Here is a 27,334-nt window from a genome sequence, read left to right on the forward strand (position 1 = left end):
GAGTGGTGTGTGTGTGTGAGGATGAGTGGTGTGGGTGGTGTGGGGGTGAGTGCTGTGTAGGGGTGAATGGTGTGGGTGTGGGGGTGACTGGTGTGGGTGAGTGGTGTGGGTTTGAGTGGTGCGGGTGTGGGGATGAGTGGTGTGGGCAGGGGCCAGGTGGACCACCTCCCTTAGGAAAACCATGCCCTGGCCTGAGGCAGCCCTTGGGTTTCCAGCTGTCTGTGGGGCAGGCAGACAGATGCAGGCCGCTCCTCCGCACCTCCCTCGCATTCTGTGGGGAGCCCACCACCCGCAGCAGCCTGTCTGCTCTGTGCCCACAGCTCCCAGGGAGTGTGAGGAGGACGAGTTCCCCTGCCAGAACGGCTACTGCATTCGGAGCCTGTGGCACTGCGATGGTGACAATGACTGTGGTGACAACAGCGATGAGCAGTGTGGTGAGTGATGCTGCCTGGACGCTGACCTGATGGCCAGTGGATGACCTGCTGGTGGAGAGGATCGCAGCAATGACCTTGAACTAGCACAGCAGAAAGAAGACAGGAGGGCAGGGCCGTCTAGACCCCTCCCAGGGACCACGAGTCTGGGGCCCAATCTTTCTAGGGCCTCCTTGTTTCCTGGAGTGTCTGCATGAAATCTGCGCAGACTGTGCACAAGGGCTGGGCCAGACCCCAGAGACAGCGAGGCTGGGTGTTAGGGCAGTTTGGTAGATGCTGACCGGGTTTCCTGCTGTCTTGGTGTCCCCCGCAGACATGCGCAAATGCTCCGACAAGGAGTTCCGCTGCAGTGATGGGAGCTGCATTGCTGAGCACTGGTACTGCGATGGTGACACGGACTGCAAAGACGGCTCTGATGAGGAGAGCTGTCGTAAGTGACCCTCCTGGGGCATGGGGTGGGAGCGGGCAGAGTGCTCCAGCCATGGCTGCAGGGCTAAGGCAAGGAGTTCAGGCACAGAGGACAGGGAGGCCTGGTCCCTAAGAAGCAGCTCCTTGTAGGTGCCGCTTGGGGAGAGCCAGGTGTCCCAGGTAGGAAAAGCGGTCTCCTGTGTGCCCACCTGACTGTGGCCATCTCAACAGAAACCTGTAGTATTTCCCTAGAAAGAGGTGCCCTACCTAAGCATCTTTTCCCTTCCTGGAGGCGGAGGGCCTCTCCTCCACCTGGGCCTGAGCGTCTGCCCCTGCTGCCCCTGCCTCCCCTCCAGCCTCTGCAGTGCCCGCGCCCCCCTGCAGCCTGGAGGAGTTCCAGTGTGCCTATGGCCGCTGCATCCTCGACATCTACCACTGTGACGGCGACGATGACTGTGGAGACTGGTCGGACGAGTCTGACTGCTGTGAGTGCCCTGGCCAGTGGCCAGCCAGCGGGAGAAGGGGAGGCCAGGCTGGGAGGAGCTCCACCCTGGAAGGGCACAGGTGCCAACTAGGGCAGGAGCTTGGGGGAGGTGCTTCTGATGCCCAGGGACAGCTCCCTGCTGGGCAAAGGGAGGTGGGGAGCCCGGGTCCCAAGGCTGAGACTTTCTGGTTTGCCGGGGGACGCTGGGTGCACAGAATGGCAAGAGACAGGAGTCTGCCGTGTCTCCCCAGCGTCCCACCAGCCCTGCCGCTCTGGGGAATTCATGTGTGACAGCGGCCTGTGCATCAATGCGGGCTGGCGTTGTGATGGTGACGCGGACTGTGATGACCAGTCTGATGAGCGCAACTGCAGTGAGTAGGGGATGCTGCTGAAGGACCGGGCTGGGGTCAGGGACAAGGGCTGTGGAGTCTTAAGAGGCCTCCCTGGGTAAAGACAGTAGACAGGGCCACTGTGTACACTGCTGCCTCCAAAGGGAAACCATATGATTTCAGACTAAAATCCCAGCCCCGTGCCTCTGATGTCATTCAGACTCACAATGACCCCACAGAACAGAGCAGAACTATCCCAGTGGTTGCTGCGGCGGTAAATCTTCATGGAAGCAGGTTGCCACATGGAACAGCTAGGAAGCTGGAAACACTGACTTTTCCGTTAGCTGCCTGGCAGGTTAACCCCTGTGCCGTCAGGGTGTGCATCTTATACATCCGTCATGGTAGTTTTCAAGGTGATGGCAGCACATTAGTGTGTGTGTGTGTGTGTGTGTGTGTGTGTGTGTGTGTGTGTGTGAGTGTATGTGTGTATTGTGGGGAAAAGCCAGTCCCATTCTCTGTGAGTTGTTCCTGACTCATGGGGATCCCATTTGTCAGAGTAAAGCTGTCCTCCCTAGAGTTGCCAGGCCTTTCTTCCGAGGTATTCCAGTGGATTCCAATCATTCATCTTTAGGTTTAGTAGCTAAGTCCTTCCTTATCGTGCATGGATCCCAGAGATTCCCAAGCCCTTTGAGGAAGTAGCACCTCTGTCTGATTCCCACAAAGACGCTGGATGGGGCGGCAGTGAGGGTGGCAACGGGGAGGCTGGCGTGGGCTCGGGCACCGTGTGAAGTCGGCTCTGGGTGTCGGGGTGGAGTTTCCTGCTAAAGTGCGGCCAGCCTTTCATTAGGCTTTCACGTCATCCAGCCACCTCCATGTGCACAGCGGAGCAGTTCCGCTGTCGGTCAGGCCGCTGCGTCCGTCTGTCCTGGCGCTGTGACGGGGAGGACGACTGTGCAGACAACAGCGATGAAGAGAACTGTGAGAACACAGGTGGGGTTTCCCAGGGTTCCTGGGCCTCTAGGTGCGGGGCCGGGATGCTGTTTATCTAGTTGGGCTGAGCTGGTGCTTTTCTCAGATCTTGGGCCTGAGCTGAGCTTTTCCTGCCCTTCTCAAGGTCAAAGTCAGGTGCCTCTATTGCCCTGCGGCCTTCGGGCCTGGAGCACAGTGGTGATGAGTGTTACATGCTGCTCATCTTCTGCCAGTGCCTGTCACTCTAGCTTAGTGAGCAGGAGTCACTCTGTGTAGCTCACAGCTCCTCCAGACACACCCAGAGCCGGGCACATCCGGGCACTTCCTCATTCCGTCCCACATCCCTCAGTGACCCCCTTTGTGGTGTCCTGGGGAGAAAACAAATGCAGACATCCAGCCAGCCCTGTCTGAGCTGCTTCCTGCCTTGGACCCCAACCCTCCCACCTTGACTTTCATCTGTCTCCAGCTCGCCCTAGAAAATGACAGGCTCCCATCCTTTTGTTGACCCAAGCCCTGCCTGCAACTGGCCCTCCCTTCGTTTCTAGGAAGCCCCCAGTGCGCCTCAGACCAGTTCCTGTGCTGGAACGGGCGCTGCATTGGGCAGAGGAAGCTGTGCAATGGCGTCAATGACTGTGGTGACAACAGCGATGAAAGCCCGCAGCAGAACTGCCGTGAGTGTCCTCGGTGGGCGGGCCAGGGCCGTGGTTTGTGGCTGAGCCCCACCCAGGGAGCTCAAAGGCAATCCTCCCCAGGGACTCTGGCTGCTCTGGGAGCCGCGCTTCGTGGTCCAGGTGGAATGCCAAGTTGGCGGTCTGGAGGAGGATTCTGGGCTCAACTCCCATCTCTGGCTTGCTTGGCACAGGGCCCCGGACGGGTGAGGAGAACTGCAATGTTAACAACGGTGGCTGCACCCAGAAGTGCCAGATGGTGCGGGGGGCAGTGCAGTGTACCTGCCACACAGGCTACCGGCTCATGGAGGACGGGCACACTTGCCATGGTGAGCTGGAGCCTTGCTTGGGACAGGGCTGGGATGCAGGACAGGAGCGGCAGACAGGCAGCCATTGGGCAGATGTGGCCTCATTTACGATCACAGTCACCCTACGAGGTGAGGGTGGTCCTTCCCATATCACAGATGGCAAACATGAAGCTCAGAGAGGTTAAGTAACTCACAGACTGTCACACAGCTGTTGAATAGCAGAGCCGAGAGTCTGCAAGGCCCAAAGCCCTTTGCCATTTGTTGTACAGCCTTCCTGCTAGGCCTGGGAAGTAGATGGGGAGCCAAGCAGCCAGTCAGGGAGTTGGGGGGTGGAGGGTGGCGGAAGGGATCTCTGACACGGCCCTGCCTTCCTAGACGTGAACGAATGTGCTGAGGAAGGCTATTGCAGCCAAGGCTGCACCAACAGCGAGGGCGCTTTCCTGTGCTGGTGTGAAGCGGGCTACGAACTGCGGCCTGACCGGCGCAGCTGCAAGGCCCTGGGTAAGGGGTGTGGGCATTGATGGGGCCAGGAGGGCTGAGGGCTGACCAGGTAGGTACTCCTATGCTCAGGAGTTTGTAAAATCCAAACCCACCTATGTTGAACTAATTCTGACTCATGGCGACCCTCCATTGGGTTTCTAAGACTATAAATCTTTATAGAAGGAAACAGCCCCTTCTGTCTCCCAAGGAGCACCCAATGGCTTCAAACCACCCACCTTTCTGCTAGCAGTCAGAGCACCACCAAGAGCTATTTCTATCTCAGGCAAATGGAGTTGCAGGCTGCACTCTGGCACCCTAGAAAGACCCGAGGATGGAGGGGGATGTATCATCCAGGGTCTCCTTCGCCTCTAAGCCTGAGACTAAGTGCTTGGGGTACACCCTAGAGCCCCCAGGAGCTGCGGGTGCAGGCTGATGGGCACCAGGAGCAGCTCTGGAACCCAGTGGAGCCCCATTTCTGTGCTGTGTCCCAGGGCCAGAGCCTGTGCTACTGTTCGCCAATCGCATCGACATCCGGCAGGTGCTGCCGCACCGCTCCGAGTACACGCTTCTGCTCAACAACCTGGAGAACGCCATCGCCCTTGACTTCCATCACCGGCGCGAGCTGGTCTTCTGGTCAGACGTCACCCTGGACCGGATCCTCCGGGCCAACCTCAATGGCAGCAACGTGGAGGAGGTGGTGTCTACTGGACTGGAGAGCCCAGGTAGGGAACGAGGACCCACAGGGAGTGCAGAAGCCACAGTGGAGGGAGCAGCCCTTGGGGCTTGCAGACCCGGAGCAGCATGAGATTTCTCCTTCTGGTGGAACCTTGGATGCAGTGCCAGTGCGTCTGGTGGAACCTTGGATGCAGTGCCAGTGCGACAAGCATCCATTAGCATATGCTAATTTCATAGGTTCGGCCTTGTAATGTTTGCTGTTTGTTGAGCTTAATCCACGTGATTGAGGAGACTCTTCTAGTGAATGTGATCATTTGAAATCCGGAATGTATGGTTGACAGATACTGTTGTCTATCAGCCAGTTTATTTCTGGATTTTGTTTTGATTGCTAAGCGTCACAAATATGCTGAGTGCCACAGATGCTGTTGCTAGTTTTCCAGTTGAGCCCGACTTTTGGCAACCCGTAACGTAACATCAGGACAGCATATGCAGAGCAGCACCGCTCCAGTGGGCTTCTAGGCTGTGCGGGCTCTTAGAAGCACATGGCCAGGCCTGTATTTCACAGTGCCGCTAAGCAGGCTCGAACTACCAATCTTTGGCTATAAGAGTCAAGCCCTTGGCCATGTGGGATACCAAAGTAATTTTTTTTAATTGCATGGAAGGAGGTACCTGGGACACTTAGAACTGAAAATAGCCACAGATTTCAAAACCAAAGCTGCCCCCTTCCCACTACCAGTTCACTTTCTAATCTTAAGCTTTTCTACAAGGAGATGAAGTGAACTAAATATGGAACTTGTTGCCATCAAGTCAGAACCAACTCCTTGCTGACTCTTCAGCTGATTTCTGAGGCTGTAGATCACGTGGTAGGAGACTGTCCACCTTTTCCCTGCTGAAGGGAGATAGAAACACCAGAGGGACAGAGCCTGTGGGCGACCGGTGCGGCTCCCTCTGGGTTACACCCCTGGAGCTACACCAAGTGGGTTACAACTTGGTAGAGAGCAGCTCTGAGCCTGCAGTTGGTGGGACTTCTGAGGTCCCTGTGCAGGTTTGACAAGCCTTGACACAGGGCAGCAGATTCTGGAAGCAGGAACATGGTTGCTATGAGGAAGGAGCTGTGTGATCTTGGACAGTTAATTGACCTCTGAAACTGAGGCATGCCTCAGTTTCCTCATCTTTGTAGGGAGCAGCCTACATTACTTAGAGCCTTGATGGAGGATTAAGTAAGTTAGTGCATGTAAGATGGTTAGACCAGTGCCTAACTGTTGTTGTTAAGTGCTGTTGAGTCAAGTGCGACTCATAGTGACCCTGTGAACAAAAGATGTGAACCCTGTTCTATAATTTCTCTAATGTTCATAGAGTTTCCAAGGGCCTGTTTTGGTGTGGTTTTTTTTTTGTTTGTTTTTTTGTTTTAATTAATTTCAATGAACATTTACAGAGATTTTGGAATTCCATTCATTCATTGATGCTCTTTTCTTCCCACCCACTCACCCTCACCCCCACCCCCAGTTCACTCCTCTCCTTTAAAAGCAAAAGAAAAACTCCTTCATTTGGTCACAATCCCCCCCTCAACCCACACATCCCCACTCCCACCGCAAGTATACTCCACTCTGCAACCCCCATTCCAGGCTCTTATGAGAATCATAATGCCCTAAAATATATTAATTTTAAACTGTTCTCTACCTCATCAGCTTCAATGAAGTAAACATAATTTATCCAGTTTTTCTCAGTCTTACCCCCACCCCAATGTCAGCCTCATTCTACAACAGTAGACCTGTTTTTTTAAGGAGTTGATGCCACTCCTGCTTCCAAGCCTGCCTTAATCTGGGAGCTCTACCAAACCCTGTCCACCATGGGTAATCATTATGGTATCTGACACACGAGTGCTACAACGTTCAGCCTCACAGCAACCCCAAGTTATCCAGTACAGCAAACTGACAGACAAGTGCTATACCACTTAGAATAATGTTTTTCCCAAACACAGTTAACAGCTGACTTTTAAATACAAAGTCCCACCCACCAGGTCCTGAGTGACTTAAACAAGAGGCTTCCAGCCCATACATGACTGTTGACTAAACCCAGGCAACCAATCAGTTTATGTATGATTGTTAACAAAACAAAAAACAACCCAATATTTACACCCAACTTTCAACTAAATCAAGAAAACTTACCCTCCAAAATCCAACTGCTTCACAAATGAACCTTTAAACGAGACTTAGTCAGGGCCCAACAGACTTTAAAATGCAAAGGCCTGCCCACCAGGTCCTGAGCTAAGAAAGTGTTTTCTCTCAAAGTTTGTTCTTACTGCACGGGTGGGGGCGTTTGGGGGGGACCGCAATCCCTGACCACGCAACCACTTCTTCTTTCCACTAGGGGGCCTCGCTGTGGACTGGGTCCATGACAAGCTCTACTGGACCGACTCAGGGACCTCCAGAATTGAGGTGGCCAACCTGGATGGGGCCCATCGGAAGGTACTGCTTTGGCAGAACCTTGAGAAGCCCCGGGCCATCGCCTTGCACCCCATGGAGGGGTGAGTGGCACCCCAGACTCCCATGTCCCTCCCATAGTCTCATGGGATTAGATCAGTGCCAGGGCTCTGAGTCCTGGCTCTCGAGTAACTAACAGGCTGTGTGGCCATGGGATGGTTAGTTAACCCCTCTATGCCTCCACTTAATTTATTGCTAAACTGATGATAAAAAATCATACCTCCCTGAGAGTTGTGTGAAGATGAAAAGAGATGATGCATCTTAAATGGTACATAATAGCACATTAGATAAATTACAGGTGTTTAGTGTTTTTATTATTAGCTCACCAGGTTGAGCTAATTAATAAAAATTAATAGTAATTTTATTATTAAAGGAAAAGGCCCTTGAAATGGAAATCTTTAACTTCTGGCTTTTAAAAATTCAATGCAGCCAATTGGGGCAGGTGGGTGGTGTGTGGTGGAAGCAAACTCGTTGCCCTCAAGATGGTTCTGACTCAGAGCTCTCCTCTCATCACTGTTAAGTTGAAGCTGATTCATAGCTGACCCTCCATTGGTCTTCTGAAGCTGTCAATCACATGGGAGGAACCTGCCCCTCATTCTCCTTTGGAGCTGCTGGTGGAGTCAGTGACACTGTACTGAAGGCAGGAGGGCTCTTTGCAAAGATCCTACAGTTGTGGGGCAACTTTAGACCCACCGTGTATACGTGTGTGAGGAGAGAGAGACAGGAGTAGAGATTTGACAAAGGAGAAAATCTCGATTCTAACATTATGTTTTATTTTGTCCATTCCACGAGGGGAGGGATTTTTGTTTGTCTGCTGCTGTGTCCCGTGGGAGAAGTGGCCATTCAGTCGCCTCTGACTCATGGTAACCCACGGGCGTCAGGAGAACTGTACTCCCTGGCATTTTCAGGGATTCTTCTTTCAGAAGTAGATTTCCAGATTTTTCTTCTGAGGTGTCCCTTGGTGGTCTCAAACCTTCAACCTTTCAGTTAGCATAGCACGTTAACTATTTGGATCACCCACATACTCTTTCCATAGGAGATACTTTCTAAAGAGAGAAAAAAAATGTTAAATGAATACAAATCCAGCCTACAGACCCTTAAAGTAAAACTTTTTTTTTTTTTAAAAAAAGCCCTCTTTGGATTACACTTAAAGCCCTGGTGGTGCAGTAGTTAATGCATCTAGCTGCTAGCTAAAAAGTTCATGGTTCGAACCCACCAGCCACTCTGGAACAACGATATTTGCATAAAGGTGCACAATTTTGGAAACACACTGGGTAATTCGACTCTATTTTAAAGAGTCACTTTAAGGAGTCAGAGTCAACTCATAGTGGTTGGGAGGACAAAGCAGAATCCATCTCCTATGAGTTGGAATCCTTTGGGCTATACAGATTAAGGACCAGATTACTAACCCAGTTGTCTGTCCTCAACTACCAGCCTGTTTCCTTTCTTTGCTCTCTAGCACCATCTACTGGACAGACTGGGGCAACACACCCCGCATAGAGGCCTCTAGTATGGATGGCTCCGGGCGCCGCATCATTGCAGATACTCATCTCTTCTGGCCCAACGGCCTTACTATCGACTATGCTGGACACCGTATGTACTGGGTGGATGCTAAGCACCACGTCATTGAGAGAGCCAACCTGGACGGGAGTCACCGCAAGGCTGTCATTAGCCAGGGTGAGGCATTTCTTCTGCTCGTCTTCCCTTTTCGTCTGCTTTGACTCCTTCCTGTCCCAGGAGCCTTGTCAGAAAGTGGTTTGAATGTAGCTACCAGACCTGAGCCCAGGGCTGAGGTGAGCCATGCCTGGCTGAGGTCTTTCTGGACTTTCCTAGGTCTCCCGCATCCCTTCGCCATCACAGTGTTTGAAGACAGCCTGTACTGGACAGACTGGCATACCAAGAGCATCAATAGTGCCAACAAATTTACCGGCAAGAACCAAGAAATCATTCGCAACAAACTCCACTTCCCCATGGATATCCACACCTTGCACCCCCAGCGCCAGCCTCCAGGTAAACACTGCCCACTGGGTGAGCCAGAGTAGCCCCATAAATGATGTGGCCTCTTGGCCCTTGAGAACTTGCCCTGCACCTGTCAGTTGCTGCTGGTGAGAAATGTCACTTTTGACATGGACTGGCACCCCCCTCTGCTGGACATGTACAGTATTACAACATCAATACGTGAAAAAAAAAACAAAAAACAACATCAATACGTGAATGAAAGATTTGATTCTTTTGGCTTCACTGTTGTACAGGTGCCATTGAGTCAATTCCAACCCCTAGTGACCCCATATACAACAGAACAAAACACTGCCCAGTCGTGCGCCAGCCTCACTAGAGTGATCAAATCAGAGCTTACTTATTGTTACAGCCCTGGTGTCAATCTATCCTTTTGTGGATCTCCTCCATGGACTCTTTTTCACTGACATCTACCCAGCATCATGGCCTTCTCTAGGGACTAGTCCCTCCTAGGAGCATGTCCAAAGTATATGAGATGAAGTTTCAACATCCTTGCTTCTAAAGAGCATTTGGGGCATGCTCTGGTGGCCTAGTGGCAAGAAGCTGCACTGCAATCTCAGAGGTGTGTGGTTCAAATCCACCAGATGCTCTGCTGGAAAAGGAGGAACAATCTCCTCCTGTACTGGTCAGATCTGATTTGATGGTACATACACAAAAATAATAAAATAAAGAGCATTTGGACAGTACTTTTGAAGGCACATTTGTGCACTCTTCTGGAAGTTCATAGTATATTCTGTTTTCTTCGGTAGCACCGTAATTCAGAGGCATCCATTTTCATTGTTAATTCATTGTCCAGCTTTCATATGTATCTGAAGAGACTGAAAATATCATTATCTGGATCAGTTTTACTTTGTTGCTCACAGAGTCAGAACCGACCTGTAGCTGACCCTCCAGTGGGTTTTCACAGGCGGTTAATCACACAGGAGGAGATTGCCCACCCTTCTCCCATGGAATGGCTGGTGGATTCAAACTGCCTGCCTTTAGATTGGCTGCATAATGCCTTACCCACTAAGCCACCAGAGCTCTCCACATGTACCTCAGTCCTCACTTTTAGAAATCTCCTACAGTAGATTTGCCCAGTGTTCTATGTTGTTTAATTTCTAGACTGCTACTCCCATTGGCATTGCTTGTGGACCCAGTAAAATTAAATCCTTGGCAACTTCAGCCTTTTCTCTGTTTCCCTTGCTGTTGCTTGTTGGACCAGTTGTGAAGATTCCTGTCTTCTTTATGTCAAGGTGGAATCTATGTTAAAGACTGTATAGTCTTTGATCTTTGTTAATAAGAGCTTTAGATTCTCTTCATTTTTTTCAGCTTCATTGTTCCCAGCTAAGCCATCCAAACATTCACAGGGCACCTCCTGTGTGTAAGGCACTCACTGTACAAAAAAATATCAAGACTGTGGTTCCTGCCTTCAGGGAACTTGAAATGAAAACCTTTCCCACCTGGTCAATTCCAGCTCCCAGCAAATCCTGAGGATGGAGTAAATCTATCTCATAGGGTTCCCAAGGTCGTAATTCCTTTTTTTCCACTCTTTCTCTCTGCCCTTCTTTTTTTTTTAAATATATATTAATTTTAATGAAAGTTTACAGAAACTTGGGGTTTCCATTCATTCATTGTTGCACTTTTCTCCCTTCCCACCCCCCATTTCCCTCTTCTCTTTGAAAAGTAGAAGGAAAATTCTTTCAGTTATACAATCCCTCCAGCCAAGTCCGCTCCACTGAGAAGCCTTCATTCGGGACTCCTGTCATGACAATAATACCTAATCGTATATCCCTTTTAAACAGTTCTCTCCCTCATCTGTTCCAATGCCGTGTATGTTATTGATCCCTTCTTTCTCAGTCTTCCCTCAACCCCAGTGTCAGTCCCGTTTTCAAGGTTGTAATTCTTACGGAAGCAACTTGCCACGTCTTTCTCCCCCAGAACAGCTGGTGGTTTCAGACCACCGACCTTTCCGTTAGCACCCTGTGTCACCATTGCTCTTTTTTCCGGGAGCTTATACCTTAGCTAGGGAGCTCTGGTGGCCTGGTGGTAAGAAGCTGTGCTGTATTCCCAAAGACACGTCATTTGAACCACCAGCTGCTCCACAGGAGAGGCACTCTACCTCTGAAAACCTGCTGGAGGATTAGCGGTGTGTCAGTTCTGACTCGCTGGCCCACAACACCCACGACATGCCCTAGCTAAACCCCTCACCCTCAGGCTTAGGCCCAACTTTGTAAGACTTTGGTCTTACTTGGTCCTTCTGCTCTGGGCTTTCTGAGCAGGGAAAAACCGCTGTGGGGACAACAATGGAGGCTGCACCCACCTGTGCCTGCCCAGTGGCCAGAACTACACCTGTGCCTGCCCCACCGGCTTCCGCAAAATCAGCAGCCACGCCTGTGCCCAGAGTAAGTGGGCACCAGCCTCGAGGGAGGGGCCTTGTGTGGGAGGGCGGAAGGAAGGCATTTTCGGGTTTGCTTGGGGTGAAGACACCCCAGGCTGCTCAGGTTACCCCCAGAGCATAAGAATTGAAGAGTTTGGGGTCTCCTTTATCAAAGCGGAGGACTAAGCTGAGCGTTGGTCACCAAAAGCTCAGCATCATGACTCAGTTGAGTACGTGTGTCTTCAGTCAGCTTGTGTTTCCTTTCACTTGCTTTGTCTGTAGAGGGTACTGGGACCTTCTAGAAATCAGAGAGTGGTCTCTTATCTTTCACGTTTAGCCCCTAAACCAAAATTGAGGTCTCTGGTGATGCCCTGTGTATGCAGAAAAGTGTGAAACCTGTTAGCAGTGAGTTGATGTCAACTCATGGGGATGCCATGTGACAGAATCGAGCTGCTTCCTAGGAGTTTCTTGGTTATAAACTTGGCACACTGGACCATCATGCTTCCCCTCCATCCCCCACAGAGTCACTGGGTGGATTCAGACCGCCAACCTTCAGGTTAACAGTCCATTTTAAACCACTTGCACCCCCTAGGAACATTTCTATACCCATAGGCCTTAGATAAGTTTCTAACAAGTGAATGATACTGGGATGCCCTGTCTCCTACGCCAGCGCCCTTGTCTCTGCCGGAGTTGCTTCTTTGGCCTCCTCCGGTCTCCTGCCAGGTAACTGGCTTAATAGGGTGACTCTACATAGCTCAGAGTAGCAGGTGGCTTTTCCTAGGAATAGTCCAGGGAGCGGTCCAGGCATGTGGTGTGGCCAACCAGGAGCGTGGAGGAATTCCTCACACACCAACAGATGGACCTCACCCCGCTGCCCTCGACCCCACCAAACCTGTTACCTCTTATGTCTGCTTCAAATCAAGGTCTCTTGAGATCTGGGTTCTTTCCAGAAAGACGAAGTTCAAAAAAAGCAGTCAGAGGAACAGGGGCGGTAATTAGTCGACACATTTTGATTGATTTTGTTCTAGTTTCCTGCTCTGAATTTTCCCCTGGCACTTTTTGGTACTCATCTCTTCCTGTGTTGTCTGAGTGAGGTCCCTCGAGCTCCCCCTAAAGGGTTTCACACAGGTTGGAAGGAGACAGTTGACAGAGTTACACAGGAAGTGTTGTTCCTGGCAAAAACATACTGAGGAAATATTCAGACAACCCAGCATAGGGCAAGGGGATGAGAAGAAACTGGTAAGCTGCTGGATAAGTGAGAGGTCAAAATTAACATTTCTGAAGTCAGACAGACCTGAGTTCAAGTCCCAGCTCGTCTGTTACTTTGTAACCATGTGATCCTGGACAAGTTTCTTAACTTCTGTTAGCCTCCCAATTCTTCCTATAAAGCACGAGAACAATAACATGTGTGACAAAGGATTGGTAGCAGAGCAAGGTAGATAAGGCAATAAGAACACAATTGGTAGTTATTTTTGGCCAAAATCGAGAAGCCGAGTGAGATAAAAGGATGTAGCTGATGGAGTGCAGTGGCTGTGTCCTGGAGAAGTAACTGGAGGTGGGGACGAGGCACTGACCTGGCCCGGACACTGGAGGAGAAGGGGAAAACCAGGAAGGAAGAGGAAAGGGAAGTTGAGATGAAAATTGATAGGAAGCTCTTCTGGGCTCTGGATAGAACCCATTTCCATTCGATCCCAAAGTCTGATTCAGCCGACACTGCAGCCCCATGCTCAGAGTGGGCCCAAGGGGAGACGAGTCGGGGGCAGAGGGCAGCAAAGCCCAGGAAGTGTGATTGAACCAGATGTCACGCAGGTGAGCGTCTGTGTCTGTCACTGTTATTGGATTTAGAGGATTAAAAGAAGACCCCTTTCGGCCTTTGATCAGGTCTTGACAAGTTCCTGCTTTTTGCCCGAAGGATGGACATCCGTCGGATCAGCTTCGACACCGAGGACCTGTCCGACGATGTCATCCCACTGGCTGACGTGCGCAGTGCTGTGGCCCTTGACTGGGACTCCCGGGATGACCACGTGTACTGGACAGATGTCAGCACTGACACCATCAGCAGGGCCAAGTGGGATGGAACAGGACAGGAGGTAGGGCCCAGCCCCGTGGGGAGAGTGGACACTGAAGGATAGAGCTGCCCTCTTGAGGATAATGCCTTTCCCTTTCTTTACCACCTTGGAATTGGCTGCGTGTGGGCGCCAGAGCTTAGATAAAGTCTCGTTGGTAATAGAGCTTTGTCTCCTGCCCAGGTGGTGGTAGATACCAGCTTGGAGAGCCCTGCAGGTCTGGCCATCGATTGGGTCACCAACAAGCTGTACTGGACAGATGCAGGTATGTGCTGGCAGCCATGGCCACATCACTAATGCCTGGCTCTCTGGAATTCATTTTACTTAAAGTCTTGGCTTCAGGTAGAAGGAGGCCAGTGCTTTTCCTAGATGCCTCTGTCTTGGTTTGAAGCCATTGGTAGGTCTGACGTGGTGGGGCTGCAGCAGAACTGGAGTGAGAAGCTCACATTTGAGGGTTGGCATTTACCAAGTCATGGCAGCTATATAAGCGATTTTTAGGGATGGTTTGGAACATTTCAGATAAGGAACCTATAACCCTGTGGCCTTCTCTCCCTCACTAGCTGGGTAAAATGGGCATCTCCTATTAGATGGCTGTGGGAAGCAAGGGAACACTTTAAGTCAGGCCTAAGACTTGGTGCTGGGAAAGGTGTAGGGTCAGAGAATGCGACGAAGAGGTGTTGACATGGCGCCTGTAACAGTGGGGTCAAACATAGAGATGGTGCGCATGGGGCAGGATAGGACTCAGAGCTGGGGTTCATGCTATAAGTCATAGGCAACTTGACGTCACCTAACAGCGACAACTCAAGGTGTGGTCCCTTGACCAGCTGAATCAGCATCACCTAAAAACTTGTTAGCAGTACAAGTTCCTGGGTCCCCCATAGACCTTTGAGTCAGAATCTTGGGGAGGCAGGTTCAGGAGTCTGTGTTTTAACAAACCCTCCTGATTCTGAAGCAGCCTACAGTTTGTAAAACAGTGCCTTCAGTGCAAGGGCAGAGCTGGCTGCTTGGGTCGAGAAAGCTTCACACTTCCAGGAGGTGAGACTCTTCACCTCCTTAAGCTTCGTCTGACAGTTCAGTTTACTAACCATCCTTTGTGCCGCCGTCATTGAGCGACTGCGCCATGCAGGCTCTGCGCTGGGCACGAAGAGCACAAGGGTGAAGGTACGAGACGAGCATGTCTGGCCTCTGCTTTTCGGTAGGTACAGACCGGATTGAGGTGGCCAACACAGATGGGAGCATGAGGACGGTGCTCATCTGGGAGAACCTTGATCGTCCCCGGGACATAGTGGTGGAACCCATGGGTGGGTAAGTGTCTGTCCCCTCACAGTGAGCTCCACCCCTCCCCAGACCTGTGTGCAGGAGGGGAGCCTGGGAATAAAAGACACTGGTCGGATCCAGGGCAACTCCGAGGAAGCACAGAAGACTGCTATCTGGTTTGCTCTATGGACCAAGAAGCTTTCCATTGCCACCTCACCCCGACTTTTTGTTGTTTCTTTGGATTTCATTTACTTACAAAAAGAACTCATTGGAAAAACAAAACGAAACAAAGCAGACCTTAAATTTAGTGAAAGTAAAAGTCTCCTATAATCTTACTTTTCCTTGATAATCACTGTTAACAGTTCAGGAAATTCTTTGTAGATTTTTCTCCCAGTTGTATGTATATTTGCCATTGAGAGTGGTTTGGGGTTTTGTTTGAGTTTTTTTATAGTGTTTTTTGTTTTGTTTTTGTTGTTTATTCATTGTAATGAAAGTTTACAATGACTTAGGGTTTCCACTCATTCATTGTTGCACTTTTCTCCCTGCCCCCACCCTCCCATTCACTTTTCTCCTTGAAGAGTAAAAGAAGTGGTTTTGGTTTTTAAAAAGACATTTTTTTAATTTTTCATTTGATTTTTACTACATAGATTCTGGTGTTTTTTTGTTTTGTTTTTATTTTATGATGTAGATCTACTTCTTGTTTCTTAGTTGTTACATGAAACACTCGTTGTTGCTGTGTCAGTTCTGACTCCCAGTGACCCTCTATTGTGTTTCTGAGGTTGAACACCTGACTGGGAGCAGTTTGTCTCATTTTTCTTCCACAGAGTGGCTGGTGAACTTGAACTGCTGACCTTTCTGTTAGTGGTCCAACACAACTTCCTGTGCAATAATCAGTTAACCAATCTAGTCATGGGAGCATTTTTTACTTCTGTCTTCATTTGTCCTTTTTCTTTATTCCCCCATAGTCCTTACCTACAGCTCGCCCCTTCACTAATGGTCTCTGCCTTTATTAAGACTCTGGGTTAATGTTTTGATAGTTGATTGATATGTAAAACTTTCTAAGAGAGCATTAAGCCAGGGGTGAGGCTAGAAGCTGAGGCTGGGGGCTGAGGCACCATTGCAGGCAGAAACCCTAATACCCTGGGTACCCTGAATCCCCGTTGGGTAGTAACTGGGCACTTATAAGACCATCCTTACCTGCGCCCAGGTACATGTATTGGACCGACTGGGGTTCAAGTCCCAAGATTGAACGAGCTGGCATGGATGCCTCGGGCCGCCAGGTCATCATCTCTTCTAACCTGACTTGGCCTAACGGACTGGCCATTGACTACGGGTCCCAGCGGCTGTACTGGGCTGATGCTGGCATGAAGACAATTGAATTTGCAGGGCTGGATGGCAGCAAGAGGAAGGTAAGGGTGGCACCGAGACATCCTTCCACAGCCCTGTCAGCTTCCGGGCAGGGCAGCACTCACTGACTGGAAACTGGCTTGAACAAAGGGGACACAGGAGTTACGGGACCAGCATGGTTGTTTCTGTGAAACTGAGGCTGCCCTCAGGGTTCTGCTGGTTGGTTGATGGTAAAATGAAGCAGGATTTGTGTGGATCGTGGGCTGACAATGTATATGCACTGACTTCCCTGACAGCCAGCAACAGCTGCCAATTGTGGTCAACCAACGGCCATCAAGTTGATTCCACCCCTTGGCAACCCCGTGTGTATTCATGGACCTGTGTTCCACAGAGTTTTCAGTAACTGATGTTTTGGAGGTAGATTGCCAGGACTTTTCTTCTGAGGCACCTCTGAGTGGACTGAACTATCCAGCCTTAACCATTAGCAACACACTAACTGTTAGCACCACCCAGGGCCTCCAACAACCATCCTGACAGAGGCTGATCAGTCACCGACTGTGTACGTCTTTCTACCCTTGCCATTTGATTTTGTTACCATTTCTTTTGCTTTCATTTAAAATTGACATGAAAGTTGAAAGAATGGGGGAAAGAACATTTGCTTTGTCATTCTCCTTCCTTCTCTGTGTGTATGTGCAAATTCTTCTTCTGAGACATCTGAGATTAATTTGGAGACATCCTGCCCCTTGACCTCCAGACATTTCAATGCATATATCTGAAGAATAGCATAATGCCTTTCATAACTACTATAAGTACTATTCTAAAAATCAGGAAATTCAATGCTGAGACATTATTGCTATCTAGTGCACAGTCCATTTTTCATTCTCACTTCCAGGATGCCTTTAAAAGCTTTTCTTTTCTTTATTGACCCAGACTTCAATTCAGGGTCACCCATTGTTTAAGTAATCATGTCTCTTTAAGTTCTGACCAGAAGCACTTCCTGTCTTTCCTGACCTTTTCATTTTCACAATAAAGGCTAGTTCTTTGATAGAAGGTTCCTCAATGTGGGTTCATCTGATGCTTCTTTGTGATGAGATTCAGATTCCATGGTTTGGGCTGGAATTCTGCTTAAGTGAAATCATGTTGTAAATTCTCAATGTGTCTTAAGAGTAGGCCCACGATCTGGACTTACTCCATTGTGGATTAAGATAGTTCCACTGAAAAGCAACTGTTTTTCCTTTTGTAACTGTTAAGCCATCTGTGACTGACACAGTGGGCTCACCCACAGCAATGATTGTGATGCTGCCACAGCATCAGGCAGCGTTTTGTTCTGTTATACATAAGCTGAGAGAGCACTTCACAACCTGACAACAACGAGAAGCAGTTTATGGAGATGCACGGAGACGATGTGCATGACACAAGCCACAGCCGATCCTCACGCAGCCCCTCGGAGCTAGACGCCACTGTAGATTGATAGATTGGGGCTCAGAGAGATCTCACAACCAGCACTTGCTTGGGGTCCCACAGTGGATGCCAGGGGTGAGGTTGCGTTCTGAGCTCTTGGCCACTGTTGGACCTCCTTGGGGGGATGACACGAATGTTGGGGCCGTGGCAGGTCCTGATTGGAAGCCAGCTCCCCCATCCGTTTGGGCTGACTCTCTATGGGGAGCGGATCTATTGGACCGACTGGCAAACCAAGAGCATACAGAGTGCTGACCGGCTGACCGGGCTGGACCGGGAGACCTTACAGGAGAACTTGGAGAACCTCATGGACATCCATGTCTTTCACCGCCGGCGGCCCCCAGGTGAGCAGGCATTGGTGTAACACCAGTTTCTCTGGGCCTTTCCATGCCTGCTTCTCTGTATGAACTGCCCTCCTCTCTCCTACCTAGTGTCCACACCTTGTGCACTGGAGAACGGTGGCTGCAGTCACCTGTGTCTGCGGTCCCCAAATCCCAGCGGCTTCAGCTGTACCTGTCCCACAGGCATCAACCTCCTGTCGGATGGCAAGACCTGTTCACCAGGTGAGTCTCAGCGCCAGAGACCTGGACGCAGCCTCTCCAGGAAGGAGATTCATCCTTCCTGGCAGATGAGTTATAGCAAGAATTGAGAAAGCTTGTAGGTTCTGCTATGTGTAGAGGCTTGGGAGAGAAACTGAGAGCTTTGAGGAAAGTGGCAGGTGCAAGAGAACAGGTGAACACGTTCAAAGGCAGCTTCCAGCTAGTCCGTGTGGTGACTACATGCTTATTAGAAAAAGGTGCACCCTTCTCACAATGCTTTGCTTTCATCTGATGGGAAAGGATCACGTGTGCTGACTTAGCTAGAATCAGACACTTGACTTCCATCTGGACCACATTTGGGACAGTGGCACCTGCAGCAGCCAGAGCCCATGCCAGTTGCGAAACCTATCAGAGAGGGAAATCTCAATCTTCCACTAAATAAAAAGCCATGGAGAAGTGGTGACTGCCCCCTGTTAACTGCAGAAAATTTGTAAGACCCAGAAAAACAAGGCAGCCCGGCTCTCACACACGTCTCTGTTTATTGTGAAAGTGCACAAGGTCTGCGATGTACACGGAACTCTCCTTGAATGTAGCACCTTTGTGAGCACTCAGCCAGCACAGCCCATGGGGCAGCCTTAGCCGGAAAGTTCCAGAAGCAGACCTAGTTGCCCAGATGTTTGGAAGTCAAGGTTATCCCCTGGGGGATACTACATGTAAGCTACTTTGGATCCTGATCCACCGAAAGATCTGGAAGAACATAGAGTGTGTGCTCTGAGCTTTGCCTCCTAAATGCTGAGCCTCCTCGTTCCTTGTTGCCATGTTGCTGGGTGCCATCAGGCCGATTACAGCCCGGGATGACCTTGTAGAACAGAATGAAATGCTGCCTGATCCCGTGCTGTCGGCACCATCATAGATTTGTTACTATGTTTGAGCGCATTGTTGCAGCCGCTGGGCCAGACCATCACCCTGGGAGTGTTCCTCTATCACTGACCCTCCGCTTTACCAAACATATTCCTTCTTCAAGGACTAATCCCTCCTGACAACATGTCCACAAGACAGTATCTCGCCATCCTCCCTTCTAAAGATCATTGGACTGTCTATCTACCAAGACAGGTTTCTTTATTCTTTGGACAATCCACGGCATAGTCAATATTGTTTGCCAATACTGTCATTCAAAAGTGTCAATTCTTTGATCTGCCTTATTCATTGTCCAGCTTTCACATGCAATTAAGGTGATTGAAAAATACCATGATTTGACTCAGGTGCACCTTACTCCTTAGAGTGATATCCTTGCTGTTTAGCACTTTAAAGAGGTCTGTTGCAGTCGATTTGCCCAGAGTAATAACATACTATTTTAGGGTTTGACTGCTTTTTCCATGGACATTTATTAGAGAGTCAAGCAAAGGGAAATCTTTGACAATGTCAATACCTTCTCTGTTTATGATTATGTTGTGAAGATTTTTGTTTTCTTTTTGTTGGGGTGAAAGCAATAATGAAAGCTCTCTTCATTCATAGTAGAGGAGGCTTCAGGCGAGGTGCTTCTCTAATATTAATGGAGAGCCATGGTTTATTGAACCCCTACAGTATCTGCTAAGTGCTTTAGGTATCTCTTTAGTCCTTACTATAGCCCTGTTATTGTCTCTATGGTTAGGGAACCTGCGGCTTGGATAATTCACATCCCTTGCCCAGGGTCACACTGCTAGACTAGCAAAGCCAGGCCTGGAATTCCGTTTCCCTGACTCCCGTTCCTCTCAATGGCTGTGCTGGAGTGAGTGTCCTCTCTCCCTCTCGTCACCTGCGCAGGCATGAACAGTTTCCTCATCTTCGCCAGGAGGATAGACATCCGCATGGTCTCCCTGGACATCCCTTATTTTGCGGACGTGGTGGTGCCAATCAACATTACCATGAAGAACACCATCGCCATTGGAGTGGATCCTCAGGAAGGTCTGTGCTTCCCTCCTTCCCCCCGACCTGGCCATCTGGCCCTGCTCTACAGCAGCACCCACAGTCCACTGTTTTCTTTTACCTCTCACTCCTGATAAGACTCTTGTCCTCTGGCATGTCCCCTGTCCCATCTCTCTAGCATAATCTCAAAATTATAAAGACATAGCTTTAAGTCCCTCCTCTCCCTCTCCTCCAAGACCGCTCCTGGTACGATATTTCTACATTTACCTTGACCTCCTCTGCTAGGGGCCGTAGGTCTTCTGATGTACCCTGGGGTGTCAAGGCATGAGGCAGCACTGTCATTTTGGGGCAGTGAGACTCCAGCCTGCCTGAACCAAGCCTTCCCTCCCCAGGAAAAGTGTACTGGTCTGACAGCACGCTCCACAGGATCAGCCGTGCGAGTCTGGATGGTTCACAGCATGAGGACATCATCACCACAGGTGGGGCTTCCTCCCAGCCAGGGGACCACCTGTCTGACTCTAGAGCTGGGAAGTGGCCCATCTGCTTTAAGGCAGGAGCCAGTGTGCTCTCTTGACTCCCTGTAGGGCTACAAACCACAGATGGGCTTGCTGTGGATGCCATTGGCCGGAAGGTCTACTGGACAGACACGGGCACCAATCGGATTGAAGTGGGCAACCTAGACGGATCCATGCGCAAAGTGTTGGTGTGGCAGAACCTGGACAGCCCCCGGGCCATCGTCCTGTACCACGAGATGGGGTGAGAGCCGGGTCTGGGGCTGTGGGCAGCAGCGTGGACTGGCGTGGCGAGTGGAAAATGAAAAGTGAGCATGCTTCAGGAGGCTCCTTGAAGTGACTTCCATGCCTTAGGAACTAAGCTCTTTCAGGGTAACAGAATAGTGTAGAGATTAAAAGAGTGAGACTTCGAGTCAGAACATCAAGATTCAAGTTCCTTCAGCTTTTAGAAGCTAGACCGCTTGAAGCCCACTCCTCTACCCTTTTTATTATTGCCTTCGAGTCGAGCATGACTCATAGCAACCCTATGAGCAAAAGGCCTGAAACCTACAACTATCGACATTTATCAAAGTTCATAGAGTTTCCAGAGACATGTTACTTAGGAAGTGGATGCCATTCCTGCTTATAGTTATAGCTTAATTTATGTTCCATGGAGTCCCGTCTGACTCATAGAGAGTCCACGTGACAAAGATTGACCCATAAAATTTCCTAGGCTGTAATTTTTATGGACGCAGGTCATATCTTTCTCCTGTGGAGCAGCTGGCTGATATGAACCACTGACCTTTAGGTAATACCAAGCTTTTAACCACTGTGCCACCAAGGCTTTTTTTTGTGGTAAATATATATAAAGCTGTGGTTACCTAGTGGTGAGAAGCAGTGCTCAATCCCTAAGGCACATGGTTCGAATCCAGCAGCTGTAACAGCTGCTCCACAGGGGAGGATCAGCTATGGGTCTGTTCTGACTTGATGGTACTCAACAACAAATTATATATAATTTATATATATTGTATGTAATATATAATTTATATATAATATATGTTACATATATAATTTATCTATATAAAAACACAAAACATTTTGTCACTCCAACAATTTTTCATGTACAAAAAATGTTCATGGTGTTGAGCAATGCTCACTATCCTCTTCCCAATTGTTCTACCACCAACAGAAACTCAGTGAGTCCAAGAACGAATTCCCTTTTCCCTTATTCCGATTCCTGACAACCTAATGATCTTTGTTTTCTATATATGAGCCTATTTCCTATAAGGAAAATCAATGTGGCTAATTTAACATACTGAGCACAATGTTTTGTTTTTTTTAGGATTGGTTGGTTGGTTGGTTTTGTGTTGTTTTTTTTTTAAAAAAGGAAATTTATACTGGTTTACATACAAAGTTCATAAAGTTCGTACATATTGTATTTCACAACTGATCTTTCTCCTTTCCTTTACCCGCCCCTCCCTCACCCATCAAATTGTGTGGCCCTATGATTAAGTCCCCCACATTGGATCCTGATATTCATTCTACAATAATGGTCTTATATAGTATTTGTCCTTATGAGACTGAGTTAGTTCACTCAGCATAATGCTCTCCAGTCCCTCTCATGTTAGGTAGTAATATACAAAATAATTGCTCCTGCCTGCTGCATAGAATTCCATTGTGTGAGTGTACCATAGCTTCTCAATCCATTCCATTGTGGTTTCAGCATGTTTTCAAGATTCAGCCATGTTGTAGCATGTATCAGGACTTCATTTCTCTTCGCTGTTGTGTTGATGGGTGCTGTCAGGTCATCTACAACTCATTTTTCTTCATAGCTGACTAATATTGCTTGGCTGTATCATATTTTGTTAATAGATGTATCAGTCAATGATCATTTCTGCCTTTAGGTTATCATGAATTGTGCTGCCATGATACTGTTTTTAACCTCTGTTCCTCAGCTTCTTACCTGTGAAACAGAAGTAATCTTTGGAATAATCAACCATTTAAAGTCAAAAGAGGCTCATTTACTCAAGAATAAATCCTGGAAGGCAACAAGAGTTAGGATTAATGGAAAACAGAATTATAGGAAGGAAGTGAAGAAAGTGCAATGAATTATACTGTGGATATTATAATTATTGTTATAAAACAAAATATGTATATATGTTTGGCTGATGGGGGAAAGCAGAAGTATTATTGAAAATGCAAACCGTCCGTGAGGATCAAGTGTAAACTTTGCCCATTGTCCCCCACCACATGAAAGCTGAAGGAATGGGGTAGTTGTGGGTATAACCAGAGGGCGGTGTTCCTCCCCTCCCTTCCTCAGGTTCATGTACTGGACAGACTGGGGGGAGAATGCCAAGCTAGAGCGGTCTGGAATGGATGGCTCCGACCGTACCGTGCTCATCCACAACAACCTCGGCTGGCCCAACGGCCTGACGGTGGACAAGACCAGCTCCCAGCTGCTGTGGGCTGATGCCCACACGGAGGTGAGCACCCTGTCCCTGCTGCTCCTGTTCAGGGGCTCCCCTGATGGTCATACCCCCGACACATCCTGAACGCCTCATGTTCTCCTTCTCCTGCAGCGCATTGAGGCTGCTGACCTGAACGGTGCCAATCGGCACACACTGGTATCACCCGTGCAGCACCCATACGGCCTCACCCTGCTTGGCTCCTATATCTACTGGACTGACTGGCAGACCCGAAGCATCCACCGTGCCGACAAGGGCACTGGCAGCAATGTCATCCTGGTGAGGTCCAATCTGCCAGGCCTCATGGATATCCAGGCTGTGGACCGGGCACAGCAGCTGGGTGAGAAGACCCTTGAGGGGCTTCCTGTGATCAGGAGTCTCTGACTTTCTAAGCATGTCTCAACTTCAGAAGTTCCTTTGACAGAGAGAGAGATACGGACTCATCTAACCAGAGGGATCAAGCTGTGTCCCTCTGGGGGTAGCTGGTATTACACCTATGTGACGCTGTCACTTTCAAAGGACTCCCGGGACACTTCTTCTTCTACTCATCCCTGCTGAGTCCTGAATCCTGTCTCTTAGAATAGCAACGATATATGTATGACAGCAATCTGAAACAAGGGATGCATTGTAGGGAGGGAGGGAAGTGGGGCAAGAAAATATGCAATAGTGGAAAATAAAAAAACAGCAAGGTCTCAGTCATGTGAAACTAGGACGTTTGACGGATTTACCAGGCTAGGTGTGAAAACTTGTGCCTGTCTCTCTCTTCACCAGGTTTTAACAAATGTGGCCTGAGAAATGGCGGCTGTTCCCACCTCTGCTTACCTCGACCCTCTGGCTTCTCTTGTGCCTGCCCCACTGGCATCCAGCTAAAGGGAGACGGGAAGACCTGTGATCCTTCTCCTGAGACCTACCTGCTCTTCTCCAGCCGAGGTTCCATCCGACGAATCTCCCTGGACACCAATGACCATACGGATGTGCATGTCCCTGTTCCTGAACTCAACAATGTCATCTCACTGGACTATGACAGCGTGGAGGGGAAGGTCTATTACACAGATGTGTTCCTGGATGTTATCAGGTATACCACGGAAAACTCCAGAGTCCCAACCCCACACAAACACTGCTGTTGAACAGTTCTAACTCATAGCAACTCTCCCCAGGGTTCTGTGACTGTAAATATTTACAGGACGAGACTGCCTATCTTTCTCCCACGGAATGACTAGTGGATTCAAAGTTCAAGCCTTCTGGTTAGCATCCTGATAAGTTAGGCACTAGGCCAGGAGGGCTCCTTTCTGATCACTGAGAAGTGAAGCTATGTTCTGTGTTGACTGACCTCTATCTAAATGGGCTTGGATAAAGAGTCCTAATCCTGACTTGTTTGACTTTGTGGTATTACCACTTAGAGCAGAATTCCAAACTTATTTTGCTTATTAAAGTTTATATAGAAGCTCAGTATATATACTCGAAAAAAAAAATTTAAAGCCAAAGGAAACAGATAAAGTTAGGCTGGAATTTCTGTTATCACTGGGCCCTGAGGTACTCAAAGTCCTGTAGGACTCACTGATGACCAGGTCTTACAGATGAATCATATGTGTGTCTCATACAACGGGGCCTCTGGACAATGCTGTGGTCACTCACTTATTGCTGTGAGTCAGAACCAACTCATAACTGACCCTTCAGAGGATTTTCAGAGACTCTAAACTGCACAAAAGGAGATGGCCCATCTTTTTTTCTGTGGAGCATCTGGTTGCTTCAAATTACCTACCTTTAGAGCAGCATGACTCCTTATCTCCAAAGCCATCAGAATAGTCCATGGGTTTAGGGGGTTGTTTTTGTGTTTTATTTATTTTTATCCTTTGTGCTTATGGCCAAAATTAGCTAAGGCATATGATGTACTACCACCAGGGAGAGTTCTTTACCATGAAGGAGAATCTCACATGGAATATGAGCAAGGCCTTCTCTTTAGCTCCCTCTGAAGCTTGTATCAGGTTCTCATTTTGGAAAAGGGGAACATATGTCCTTTATAGAAGTCCCCCTGGTGATGGAGAAATAGCCTTCCATCCTGAGATGGAGGTACTTGGTAAAGAGACTCTTTAAAAATGTACAGTAAAGTTTTAACAAATTGGCCTTATGATCACCACTCTGCAAGTCTGTCTCTTCCAAAAAGTATACTGGGAATTATTAACTCTTAACCTGTCTTCTGTTAGGACATGAATCCAAACTGCCCATTTCCACTTAGCAGGAAATAATCTCTTTTAATAACTCACTTGAAACAATAAATGCTGGCGAGGTTGTAGAGAGACTAGAACCCTGATTCATTGTTGGTGGGAATGTAAAATGGTTCACCCACTGTGGAAGGCAGTTTGGCACTTTCTCAAAAAGTTGGAAATGCAAATACCATTTGATCCAGCAATTTCACTTCTGGGAATATACCCTAAAGAAACCAGAACCACCATCCAAAGAGATATATGCACACATATGTTTATGGCTGCATTATTTACAGCAGCAAAGAGATGGAAGCAATCCAAATGCCCATCAACACACAAATGGATAGAAAAACTATTGTATATTCACACAATGGAATACTATGCAACACTGAAAAACAATGAACCCATAAAACATTACACAACATAGGTGACCCTGGAGGACATTATGGTGAATGACATATCTCAGTCACAAAAGGACAAATACTGCATAACACCACTGTTATAAAGCAGGTCTGACATGGGAAGTCAATAGGATAAGAGTGGATAGATAATGAACATTGCATATGAACAGATGCAGAAAAACACTGTTTAAAAGTAGTATATGATTAAGCATTATATATAGGCCGGAATAAGAGGTACATTGCAAGGAGAACTGGGGGTAAGGGAGGAGGTAATTGTGCAACAATGAATAAATATTGAAAAAAGTTAACTAGGAGAGGAGGAAGGAAGGAAGAGGGGGTAAAATGTGCAATAATGAATGAATGAAAATCTAACATTTCTGTAAACTTTCATTAAAATCATGATTAAAATAAATACTTTTATTAAATAAAAACGCTCCCTTGAGTCCCTGGGTGGCACAAATGGTTAAGTAGTTAACTATTAACTCAAAGGCTGACAGTTTGAGCACACCGGAGAAGTCCTGGAATGCACGCTTGGCGATCTGTTTTCGATCAGAACCTTGAAAACTTTGGGCAGCACAATTCTTTCTGCGCATGTAGGGTCACCATGGGTTGGAAACAACCACATGGCAACTAACAAGAATCCTAGTTCATTCATTGTGCGAATACTTTACTAAGTACCTACCACTGTGGCTGAGTGGCCTGTACTAACAGTACAGATACTTGCTCATGGAGCTTGATCTCATGGGGCTCCAACTATGGAAAAACAGTTAAAACATGTTTCAGTCTCTTCCTGGTAAGGCTGGTCACTCATCCAATTCTGGGCTCTTCCCCAAGGCGAGCAGACCTGAATGGCAGCAACATGGAGACAGTGATTGGACGTGGGCTGAAGACCACAGATGGCCTAGCAGTGGACTGGGTGGCTAGAAATCTGTACTGGACAGACACGGGTAGAAACACCATCGAGGCATCAAGACTGGATGGTTCCTGCCGCAAAGTGCTGATCAATAACAGTCTGGATGAACCCCGGGCCATTGCTGTTTTCCCCAGGAAGGGGTAAGTTTATGCCACCAGAAACAAGACACAGGGGGAAAGTACCTGGGGGAAGAGAGGTCCTTTGTAGGTGCCTTATACACTAGTCATGTCAATACGTGCCCTCTATCCTCTCAACCACTGGTACCATCTTCCCATGCCTTGGTGGTGATGATGCTTTGTTTGTCAGGTACCTCTTCTGGACTGACTGGGGCCATATTGCCAAGATTGAGCGGGCAAACCTGGATGGCTCTGAGCGGAAGGTCCTCATCAACACTGACCTGGGTTGGCCCAATGGCCTCACCTTGGATTATGATACCCGAAGGTAGGGAATCTATCCTGCTCAACCTCCTGAAAATTGAGTGGACAAAGGAGAAGGAGGTAGAAATTGAAGTAAGGAAAATGAAAAAGAGTAAGTAATTCCTAGTAGATGGGGAAGATAAAACAGTGAGAAGAGTAAAGGGATATTTCTAATAGAGGTTACCTAATCCAGCCCACAACCCTCAGATGGGATTTACTTGATTCTTTGAAATGTTTTTCATTTGAGGGTAGCCTTCTGGCC

At 48.5% G+C, this 27,334-nt stretch overlaps 1 protein-coding gene across 1 annotated transcript in view; it reads left to right on the top strand.

Moving 5' to 3' along the window:
* LRP4 (low density lipoprotein receptor-related protein 4) overlaps positions 1 to 27,334 on the top strand; it is an 81,814-nt gene that overhangs the window by 37,385 nt on the left and 17,095 nt on the right. Inside the window, exons 5-31 of the mRNA XM_006896767.1 lie at positions 321 to 434; positions 745 to 861; positions 1,196 to 1,324; positions 1,575 to 1,694; positions 2,517 to 2,642; positions 3,167 to 3,292; positions 3,484 to 3,618; positions 3,973 to 4,098; positions 4,569 to 4,799; positions 7,123 to 7,279; positions 8,695 to 8,912; positions 9,069 to 9,245; positions 11,513 to 11,635; positions 13,492 to 13,700; positions 13,860 to 13,941; positions 14,876 to 14,981; positions 16,141 to 16,342; positions 17,893 to 18,082; positions 18,170 to 18,301; positions 20,081 to 20,221; positions 20,575 to 20,661; positions 20,767 to 20,938; positions 22,994 to 23,156; positions 23,253 to 23,478; positions 23,910 to 24,213; positions 26,578 to 26,796; positions 26,963 to 27,097. Of these exons, the coding sequence (XP_006896829.1) occupies positions 321 to 434; positions 745 to 861; positions 1,196 to 1,324; positions 1,575 to 1,694; positions 2,517 to 2,642; positions 3,167 to 3,292; positions 3,484 to 3,618; positions 3,973 to 4,098; positions 4,569 to 4,799; positions 7,123 to 7,279; positions 8,695 to 8,912; positions 9,069 to 9,245; positions 11,513 to 11,635; positions 13,492 to 13,700; positions 13,860 to 13,941; positions 14,876 to 14,981; positions 16,141 to 16,342; positions 17,893 to 18,082; positions 18,170 to 18,301; positions 20,081 to 20,221; positions 20,575 to 20,661; positions 20,767 to 20,938; positions 22,994 to 23,156; positions 23,253 to 23,478; positions 23,910 to 24,213; positions 26,578 to 26,796; positions 26,963 to 27,097 (4,267 nt within the window). The remainder of the gene's footprint in view (positions 1 to 320; positions 435 to 744; positions 862 to 1,195; positions 1,325 to 1,574; positions 1,695 to 2,516; positions 2,643 to 3,166; positions 3,293 to 3,483; positions 3,619 to 3,972; positions 4,099 to 4,568; positions 4,800 to 7,122; positions 7,280 to 8,694; positions 8,913 to 9,068; positions 9,246 to 11,512; positions 11,636 to 13,491; positions 13,701 to 13,859; positions 13,942 to 14,875; positions 14,982 to 16,140; positions 16,343 to 17,892; positions 18,083 to 18,169; positions 18,302 to 20,080; positions 20,222 to 20,574; positions 20,662 to 20,766; positions 20,939 to 22,993; positions 23,157 to 23,252; positions 23,479 to 23,909; positions 24,214 to 26,577; positions 26,797 to 26,962; positions 27,098 to 27,334) is intronic.

This window comes from Elephantulus edwardii, unplaced genomic scaffold (genome assembly GCF_000299155.1).
Source record: "Elephantulus edwardii isolate Elephantulus edwardi_28Jun2011 unplaced genomic scaffold, EleEdw1.0 scaffold00189, whole genome shotgun sequence".
NCBI lineage: Eukaryota > Metazoa > Chordata > Mammalia > Macroscelidea > Macroscelididae > Elephantulus > Elephantulus edwardii.